General features: G+C 59.2%; 1 protein-coding gene and 1 non-coding gene across 2 annotated transcripts; both read right to left on the reverse strand.

The window, feature by feature from the left end:
* Positions 1–187: 187 nt before the first annotated feature.
* EEF2 (eukaryotic translation elongation factor 2) lies at positions 188–9,221 on the reverse strand. The gene is made up of 15 exons (XM_077788827.2): positions 9,122–9,221; positions 8,312–8,526; positions 7,406–7,587; positions 7,112–7,323; positions 6,258–6,436; positions 5,874–5,979; positions 5,492–5,605; positions 5,209–5,347; positions 4,403–4,598; positions 4,003–4,261; positions 3,347–3,454; positions 2,911–3,264; positions 2,122–2,304; positions 1,565–1,697; positions 188–827 (listed from the first exon to the last, which is right to left on the reverse strand). Exons 1-15 carry the CDS (start codon positions 9,122–9,124, stop codon positions 634–636), a joined length of 2,577 nt encoding a protein of 858 aa, XP_077644953.1. The 5' UTR covers positions 9,125–9,221; the 3' UTR covers positions 188–633.
* LOC116184542 (small nucleolar RNA SNORD37) lies at positions 5,748–5,816 on the reverse strand. Its single transcript, XR_004149298.1, has one exon. It is a non-coding gene; the product is annotated as a small nucleolar RNA SNORD37 (small nucleolar RNA).
* Positions 9,222–9,921: the final 700 nt, after the last annotated feature.

The following is a 9,921-nucleotide window of genomic DNA, read 5'->3' on the forward strand; positions in this document are numbered from 1 at the left end:
CACACAAACCACGCCCTCCATGAAAGCCCCGCCCACATTTACGCAAACCCCGCCCACCTCCTCACAAACCCCGCAGCATCCATGCCCCAAGCCCCGCCCCAGGTGGGCGTGGCCAATGGCGGCACCACCCCTTCGCCCCCACCAGAGGGCGCCACTCTCACCCTTAGAAACGCCCCCAAAAATTCCATTTTTCGTCACCATTTATCCAATTTTATTAATTCCAGTGGCACTAATACAGGCGGCGATGGGCACGACGGACAGTCACGCTGCAGATAAGGCATCCTCACCCCGTCTCTCTTTCCCCCCCATTTTTCTTGACCTCTTTAAGCACGCCCCACTCCCTTCCAGGCCCTTCTGCAGCAGTATTTTTTTTTTTTTTTGAATCAAATAAATACAGAATTGGGCAGATCTAGTGGAAATGTTTTAGTTACAATGGCAAAGATGAGTCATGTGCAACACAGAAACCTATAAGGCTTTTTTTTTTGTTTGTTTTCCTCATTTGAAGTTCTCAAAATTGCTATGAAACCCATTTAATTAACAAGATGGTGGTCAAGGGCGTCTACCCCTGGCGGCATGGGTGATAACGCTAATTAATTAAATTTTTCCTGCTCTCCCAGAGTTCCATGAGTCTCATTAGAGTTTGTCCAGGAAGTTGTCGAGGGCAGGGATTCCTTCCTTCAGCCCTTTGCGTTTGCGGGTCTCGGCCACCACCTGGCACGGCTTGCTGGTGCTGTCGAAGGGGTCCCCGGACAGGATCTGCCAGTGGTCGAAGACGCACTGGGGGAAGGCCTGGCCCCCTGTGTTGGACCTCAAATCTGCTGTGAAACCTGCGAGGGATGAGACAAAAAGTGAGGCAGGACAGGAGTGGTCGTGGTTCAATGTTGTTTCCGTGGTTAGAGCAGAGGAACCCAGAGCAGCTCTCAAAAGCCTCCTGAGATCCCAACCAATGTGAGGTGGGAATGGAAAAAAGGCTCCAGGAAGAACTTAAGAAATCCTTCCAGTGCCTAGAACTGGAGGGAGACTTTGGACAAACATATGGAAGGACAGGACAGGGAATGGCTTCCCGCTGCCCGGTGGGATACTGAGAAGGAATTCTGCCCTGGGAGGGTGGGGAAGGGCTGGGATGGAATTCCCAGAGCAGCTGTGGCTGCCCCTGGATCCCTGGAAGTGCCCAAGGTCAGGCTGGAGCAGCCTGGGACAGTGGCAAGTGTCCCTGCCATGGCAGAGGCAGCACTGGAAGACCCTGACTTCCAACCCAAAATGTTCTGCAACTTTGGTCTCTTCCAGGCAACAAGTGAGAAGAAACACCCCTAAGCTGTAGCAAGGGAGGGCCGGAGATTTCTAGGCAAGTTTATTCTCCAGAAGGATGGTCAAGCACTGGCACAGCTGCCCAGGGCAGTGCTGGAGTCCCCCTCCTCCCTGGAGGGCTTTCAAAGCCTCTGAAGGGTGGATGTGGCACTTGGGGACATGGTTCAGTGTCACAGTGCTGGGTGAACAACTCAACCCGAGGATCCCTTGAGGTCCTCGCCAAGGCTCTCCCTGCCAGGAGGGCTCCAGGACTCACCGAAGGACTCGTTGACAGGCAGGTAGGCCTTGACCACGAACATGGGGGTCCCGGCCACCTGGGCCTCCTCAAACACGTGGCCACGCTTCTTGTTCAGCACGCTGTAGATGCCTCCCACCACCTGCTCCGGGCACTGCAGGAGAGACTGGAGTCAGGACTGCGCCCACCCGCCGTCCCCCCTTCCCCTGGGGCTGGCAGGGGCTCCTCAACTGTTACAGAGAGCTCATGGCACTCTGTGCCCCCTCCCCGGGACCCTGGGACTCTGATCAGACAACCCTGGACCCTCCTTCCTGCCCCGACAGGACTGGCAGAGAGCCAGGGAAGCCCACCCTGCCCAAAGTCTGTACAGACCCCTGACATTTCCTTTTTGTGCTCTTTTGCCCCACTCTCCACATGGACATCACAGAATAAAGAGAGCTGAACCAACATATTTTGGGGTAAGATCCTCTTTTGGAAATCTTTGCCATCTCCTGATATTCCTCCCCTCACAGCCTGCTTACCTCCGAGCTAGCCTAGGATATTCTGGGGGCTGTGTGAGGGTGGGGAAGGTCACTCACCTGGATCTCCACCAGGTAGATGGGCTCCATGAGGCGCGGCTGGGCGGTGAGCACGCAGGCGTAGAGGCAGCGCCGGGCCGTGGGGATGATCTGGCCGCCGCCGCGGTGGATGGCGTCGGCGTGCAGGGTCACGTCGTGCACGTCGAAACGCACGGCGCGCATGTTCTCCTCGCACAGCACCCCCTGCCAGGGCACAGCGGGGTCACTCCATGGCTCCTGATGGGGTGCTGCTCGCCTGGCTCCCAGGAGGAGCTCTGTGGAAGCAGCTCCCACCCAGGAGCCACTCGACCTCCTTGCTGAAGGATGAGCCTCCAAACCTACAAAGGCTGGACTCTAGGTCTTTCCCAACCTAAGGGTTCTGTGGAGCACCAGCTCGCAACCCCTGTGCCACCACTGCGGCAGCCTCGTGATCAGCTCTGAGGTTCAAGCCACAACAGCTGTCACACGTTTATGGTGCTGAAACTCAAGTATTTGGCCAAAGGAAATGGGGATTTTTTTGTCTTGGTAATGTCACAGAAGTTGTTGGCTTGGAATCACCTTCAGACTGAAACTAGGTGGTATACAGGAAAATTAATTCCTCCTCTTGCTGTTCCCAGTCTGTCATCTTACCCTACAGTCCTCTCCTGTCTAATCCTGAAAATAATCCCTGTCGAGGCCCTCAGACCACTTTCCCTCCTGCCGTTATTCCCTGAACTGCTAAGATGTTCCATTTTGCTCCACGATAAGCATAACAAAAGCACAGATGTGAGGAACCACGGATGCCACCCAGCCCAAGCCGCCGTCCCTCACCTCCTTGGTGGCCCACTGGAAGCCGGCCACCACGCTGTCCTTGATCTCGTTGAGGTACTGCACCCCCTTGGTGATGTCGGTGAGGATGTTGGGGCCGGTGCCGTCGGGCCCGAAGCACCAGATCTTCCTGGCCTCGGTGACGTCCCACTCGTACTTCTCGGCCAGGTACCGCGCCCGCTGCTTCAGCTCCTGCCGGGCCGACACCTCGCCCTTGTCGATGTCCTCGGCCAGGCCCTCGGGGAAGGGCCGGGCCTTCATGTACAGCCGGTTGTGTTTGTTGGGGGACTTGGAAAGGCACATCACGCTGGACTCCTCGCTGACCGTCTCGCGGTAGGACACCACGGGGTCGGATTTCTGCGGGGACAGAGCGCGGCGTGAGGCACAAAGCGGCCAAACCCCCACCACGAGCTCAGCCAGCACGCAGCCTCCTCTCTACCTTAATGGGGATGCAGGCGTGGTCCTCCTCCAGGTCCTTCAGGCAGATCTCCAGGTGCAGCTCCCCAGCGCCAGCGATGATGTGCTCCCCAGACTCCTCAATGATGCACTGGGAACACCAGGAACAGCAGGTGAAGCTTCAGAACGAGCCACATGCACAAGCAACTTTGTGTTTTTAGTGCTTGACCCAAAGAGCTACTTCTAGATGTTCTCCCCACTCATCCCCTCTGTGTTTTTTGTTTGAAAAAAAAAAAAAAACCACTTAAGTGACCCAAAACACTTTTGCTGCCCAAATGCCCGAGGAGGAGCCACGGTGTGGGGCGGGCATGGCCAAGGTAGCGCTGGAGGATCCCAAGGCAGCTACTTCTACATGTTCTCCCCACTCATGCCCTCTGTGTTTTTTGTGTTTAAAAAAAAACAAAACAACATTTAAGTGACCCAAAACGCTTTTGCTGCCCAAATGCCCGAGGAGCCATGGTGTGGGGCGAGCACAGCTGAAGCAGCGCTGGAGGATCCCAAGGCAGCTACTTCTAGATGTTCTCCCCCCTCATCTGGGGGTGTCGCAGCACCAAGCCAGGGTGCAAGGCAGGGACCAACACTCAACTCAAGGCTTCCCCAGGATGGAAGCAGCACCCTGGATCCATTCTGGCCACTCACCTGCACCATGGGGTCAGACTTGGCCAGGCGCTTCAGCCCCTCCACCAGCTTGGGCAGGTCGGCCGGGTTCTTGGCCTCCACGGCCACGCGCACCACGGGGCTGACGCTGAACTTCATGACCCTCATGTTGTGGGCGTGCTCGAAGGTGGTGATGGTTCCAGTCTTCACAAGGAACTGGTCCACGCCGACCAGCCCCACGATGTTCCCGCAAGGCACGTCCTCGATGGGCTCCACGTAGCGGCCCATCATGAGAATGGTCCTAAAGGGAAAGGTGGATTAGTGAGGCTGGGAAGGGGAGGAGACCCCACTCAGCCCACAGCCAAGAACCTTGACAAGCCTCAGACATGAGAAGAGACCTGAGACAGCATCAGAATCCCTCGACAGCCCAGCCAGGACACACCTTTGAATTGGCTTCAGGTACAGATCCTCCTTCTTGCCAGGTGTGTAGTTTGGTCCCATGATTCTGACTTTCAAGCCAGTTGAGACGAGACCAGAGAAGACACGGCCAAAAGCGTAGAAACGTCCCTTGTCAGAGGTTGGCACCATTTTGGAGATGTACATCATCAGGGGGCCTTTGGGGTCACAGTTCTTAATGCCTGGGAGGGGGAGAGACCAGCTTAGCACAGAGGTATCAATGTATCTGGCACCCACCCCAAAACCCCAACTCAAGACCTGCACCCACTGTCCCAGCCCAAGGGCTTCTGTCTGGGCTAGAGAAAACGGAGAATGGCTCCCACTGCCAGAGGGCAGGGATGGATGGGATATTGGGAAGGGACTGTTCCCTGGGAGGACACACAGGGTGCCCAGAGCAGCTGTGGCAGCTCCTGGATCCCTGGCAGTGCCCAAGGCCAGGTTGGATGGGGCTTGGAGAAGCCTGGGGCAGTGGAAGTGTCCCTGCCAGGTCAGGAGATGGGGCTGACCTTCAAGATCTCTTCCAAACCAATCTATTCTGAGATTCCATGGAAGATCTTATCACCAACAAATGTTTTTAACAGAGGTTCAGATGGACCCTCTGGCTACTCTGAGATTACTCAGCAGCTGAGTGCTCCAGAACAGAGCTGTGAGCCACTAAAACTGTTTGATCCATGCTGGAAAAGCTACAGACTCAATTCCAGACACTCCTGAGCTGTGCACGTGGAGAACAAACTGGTTACAGGCGTGCTGGAGCCGAGGCCGGGCAGCAGAGCAGCTCATCCTTCATCCTACCTATGGCAGCCTCATCGTCAGGGGGGCCCTCGTAGAGCAGCTCGCAGCGATACTTCTGGGCTGTGACGGGGGAAGGCAGGTGGATGGTGATCATCTGCAGCAGGGCATCTCCAGCTGGCAGCCACCGCCTCATCACAGCCTGGGCAGAGCAGCAGGACCCAGTCAGAGTGTTCACAACAGGGGTTCACCTCCCCGTCCTTCCCCACCTCCCAAGCAAGTTGATGTTGACACAGCTGGAGCAGCACTGCTCAGCTGCTCCCCAGAGGACTCAGACCAGCCTCACCTTCAGCAGGGGTTTGCCCTCCTTGTCCTTGTCCTCACTGTCCAGCTTGATGTCCAGTTTCTCAATCAGTTTAGCCGCCTCTTCTTTCTTGAAGTTCATGATTGCATCGAAAACCTGCGACAAGAGCAGCCCTTGAAGCGCTGCCGTGACCCCGTCTGGAGCAACTGCACCACCGCCCCTGCAGAGAATTCCTGCTCCTCCTCAGCACCCAGCTCCCCCAGGAGACACAGCCCCTGTGCCCCAGAGCAGCCAGGTGTGTCAGACAGCTGAATTTCTTCAATCAAACACGTCAGGTCAAAGTGAAGAAATTTTCCATCATCACGCACGGAACAGAAGCGCAGAGCAGGAGGCGCCGGCCAAGGAGGAACCCTGAGGAACTCACCTTGAAGATGGGGTCAAGGATGAGCTGACAGAAGGTCCTGGGCAGTTTCTTTCCATCAGGGCTGGTGGCAGATTTGCTGAACTTGCCAGTAGCAGGGTCAAAGTATCTACAGAGAGAAGGAAATTGGACAAACGTCCTTGCTCAGGTCAGCTACAGACACACAGCGTGTTCTGCCTGCTCAGGGCAGAGCCAAGGGCTGCTGAGGAAGAGCCATTTCCTGCTTTCCCCCTCATCCAGCTTTCCAGCACTTACCAAATGTAATTACCTCCTGGTAAATTAGGCACAACCACGCCCTCCCCATCCTCCTTACCCACCCTCTGCCGCGCCAGGCTGCAACTATGAGGAGCTGATCTGGAATTCCAATCATCACCATTCCCTCCTCACCTGTCTCCCCACAGCTTCTTCATCATGTCCTCAACTTTCTTGGCACGCTCGGCCGGGCTGAGCTGGGCATCTCCCTTGGCAGCAAACTTTGCCACGTACATCTCAGCAAACTGCTTCAGGGTGAAGGCCCAGCCGTGCAGGCCCGAGCCAAAGCCCACGGTCCCGAGCACCGGGTCAATCTGAGAGGGAACAGCAGAGCTGGGTCAGGGGAGCAGCGCTCAACCCACCCCAAAAACAGCCCAGTACAAAGTGGACCTTCAGGACACTGAGATTCTGAAGGAATTCTGTCCCAGTGACCACCTCCGAGGTCTGGGACAGGCACCATTTTAGCTTTGCACCACAGAAGTGGGTTGATTTTCCTCCACTCCCACCAGGTGGGTGCTCAGGTTTATGTGCAGGTAGGATTCCCATCCTTCCCAGGAGGATCAGGAAGGTATGGACACTTCCAGCTTCTCCTCAGAACCCGACACCCACAGCCCTGCTCCCTTCCCAGAAACCCAGCAGCAGAGCAGGTGGGAAGGTAACATTAAAGACCATCCCATTCCACCCTGCCATGGGCAGGGACACCTTTCGTGATCCCAGGCTGCTCCAAGCCCCGTCCAGCCTGGCCTTGGACACTTCCAGGCAGCCACAGCTGCTCTGGGCAACAATCCCAGCCTTTATTTGCTCAAGCCTTGAACTGGAAATTTGGGAGGGGAGCCAGCGAGAGCCCCAAGCCATCCCAGGCTCTGGGAGTTCAGGCACCCTCAAGATCCCCCTGTCCTCCACCTGGGACAGGGAATTCTCACTCAGGAGGGATCTGCTCCCTCTCGAAGCGCCTCAATCCAACCCCAGCGCTCAGAGCCTCCCCTCACCATGATGTTGCCCATGGGGCCGCTCTCTCCCTCTCCGTAGGTGGAGATGATGACGTTGACGTTCTCCACGATGCGCTGGAAGGTCTGGTACAGCTCCTCTGGGTCCAGCTGCAGCTCCAGCAGCGCCCGGTCCATCTTGTTCATCATCAGCACAGGCTTGATCCTCTCGGCGATGGCCTGACGCAGCACAGTCTCTGTCTGCACACACACGCCTGCCAAACACACCAGAGTTAGCAGTGAGTTATCCCCACCTCCAAGTTCTCCAAAACGCTCTCCAGCTGCAGAAAACCTCACCAGAGACACAGTCCACGACGACCAGGGCACCGTCAGTGACTCGCAGAGCTGCAGTGACCTCTGAGGAGAAGTCCACGTGCCCAGGGGAGTCAATGAGGTTGATCAAGAAACCGGAACCATCCTTGCTCTGCTTGATGAAGGCCAAGTCGTTCTCGGAGAGCTCATAAAACAGAGAAATGGCTCTGAAAGAAAGCAGAAACTATTAAAATGATGATTGTGCTCAGGATCGTTTTCTCCCTAAAGCTCAGAGATGTTCTGCCCCAGAAAACATCCCTGCCCCACCACTGGAGGTGGCACCCAGTGCTCTGCTCCCGGTTGGAGTTGGTGTCCTTGGAGATCTTTTCCAAGCTAAATGCTGGGCTCCAGGATTTCCTGGAGCGTATTCCAGGGAGGTCAGTGTGTGAGATAACAGAAGCACAGGCTACAACCTGTCCTTCCTAAACCATAACATCCTCCAGAATCCCAACCTCCTCCAGCTCCCTACAGTTCTCCAGCACCCATAAAGGGCTCCATTCCCAGATTGTAGATTTAGGCTTTTCCTACTAATCTCAACCATGTTCTCCACCCCTTTTCTGGCCCCTCAGAGTCCTCACACGCCCTGTGGCAGCACAGCCACCAGGTGCATCCCCAGAGACGCTCCCAAGAGTCTCCACACCGCATCCATGGACATCCAACAATCCTGGTGCTGAACTGGGAGGGTGAAGCTCCTGCTTCCCCAATGCCCAGCAAACAATTGCTCCATGATTGAGCAGAAGCCAGTCAACGCTTGCTCCACCATTCAAGACCCTCAGGAACATGACATGAGCTTCTGGACTAGACCAAAGTCCAACAGCACCTCCTGGAGGAGTCCAATCCCCCCTGAGTTCAGCCCAGGCAGCAGCAGGAGTCCGAGGGGAGGGCACTCACGTGGATTTGATGGTGATGCACCGTTCCTGCTCGTCCTTGCGGGTGTCGGTGAACCGGGTCTCCCCGGCCCGCGCTGAGGCGATGATCCCAGCCTTGCACACCAGGGAATCCGTCAGCGTGGACTTGCCGTGGTCCACGTGGGCAATCACCGACATGTTCCTGATGTTGGCCTTTTTATCCATGATGGCCCGTATCTGGTCTACTGTGAAGTTCACCTTGAAGTAGGGGAGGAGGGGGACTCAGCGCGTACAAAAACAGCTTTGGCAGTTCCAAGGAAGCCGACTCTGCCCTAAACACCCGCCACGACCGCGGTGACACCACCGCTGCCCGGGTGACAACACAACCCGCAGCCAGGGCACCGCAGCGGGGCTGCGGCACCGACCCCTCCCTGCCCCGGTGGCCCTCCAGCCGCGGTGCCAGCGGGCTCAGGGCGGCCCCAGAAGCGAGCCCGGCCCGGCCCGGTGCCAGCCCGGCCCGGTGCCGGTGCCAGCCCGGCCCGCAGCGTTACATAAGGCACGGCCGGCACCGCAGCGCCCCGAGCCTGGCGCTGCCACATCAGCGCTCCCGAGCCCCGCGGCACAACGGCGGCCCCGGCACCGGCCCCGGCGGTCCCGCCGGTGTCACGGCCGCCCGGACCGGCCCCCTCCCGCCGCCCCACCCTCTCCCCGCAGCCGCGGCCCAGGCCGGCAGCACAGGCCGCAGCCGCCGCCGTGTGACCGGCGGCGCTCGCGGAACTGCCATCCCCGGCGATACGGGGAGCGCGATGGTCGCTAATCCCGCCGGGAGCGGCGGCGGGCGGCGGGGGCTCACCATGGTGGCGGATGGCGGCGGATGCTGCGGGGCGGGGGGGTCACGGCAATGGCGGCGGCTCGGCCCTGTCTCGCTGGCGAGCGCAGAGCGGGCGGAAGAGAGCGCTGACGTCAGCCGGCGCCCTCTTATAGGGCGGCGCCGCCGAGGGGCGGGGCCGGCGCCGAGCGCGTGCGCGGCCGCGCCGCTCTATCCCGCGCGCTCTATGGCCGGGAGGATGTCCCGCCTCGCCGGCACCACGTGGGGGTCACCGGGGCTGCACCGGGACTGCAGCGAGGCGACACCGGAGGAACAGCGACCGGCAGCGGCAGCCCCGCCCCGCCCGGGCTGCAACGGGGGGGGGGGACAGTCCGCCCCTCCCGCTGCCGGTGTAGGAACCGGCTCGGAGCAGTGAGGTCGCCCTCGGAGCGGTATCACCGAGCGGCAGGCGAGCACGGGGGCTCGGCCGCTAGGAGAAGGCGGTAGGGCCGAGCCCGTTGGCAGGCAGCGGTCCGGGATCCCGGTGGGTCCGGGACACCTGTGGGTCCGCCCCGCCCCGCTCCCGCAGGGGGCTCGCAGTGCGCATGCTCCGGGCGGGCCGGTGCCGCAGCGCCCCCTGCGGGCGGGGAGGAGCGCGGCCGCACCGGGAACTGCACCGGGAGCGGCACCGGGATCCGCACCGGGAGCGGCCCCGGGATCCGCACTGGGAACGGCCCCGGGATCCGCACTGGGAACGGCTCCGGATCCGCACCGGGAGCGGCACTGGGATCCGCACCGGGAGCGGCTCCGGATCCGCACCGGGAGCGGCACTGGGATCCGCACCG

The sequence above is a fragment of the Lonchura striata genome, chromosome 28, assembly GCF_050655825.1.
Source record: "Lonchura striata isolate lonStrDom1 chromosome 28, ASM5065582v1, whole genome shotgun sequence".
Lineage (NCBI taxonomy): Eukaryota > Metazoa > Chordata > Aves > Passeriformes > Estrildidae > Lonchura > Lonchura striata.

What these genes read in the sequence shown, in the direction of transcription:
- EEF2 (XM_077788827.2), bottom strand. An exon ending in TGCATCACCATCAAATCCAC is followed by an intron (nt 7,588 to 8,311) that starts GTGAGTGCCCTC and finishes GCTTTCTTTCAG; the next exon opens with AGCCATTTCTCTGTTTTATG. An exon ending in GCCTGTCAACGAGTCCTTCG is followed by an intron (nt 828 to 1,564) that starts GTGAGTCCTGGA and finishes CATCCCTCGCAG; the next exon opens with GTTTCACAGCAGATTTGAGG.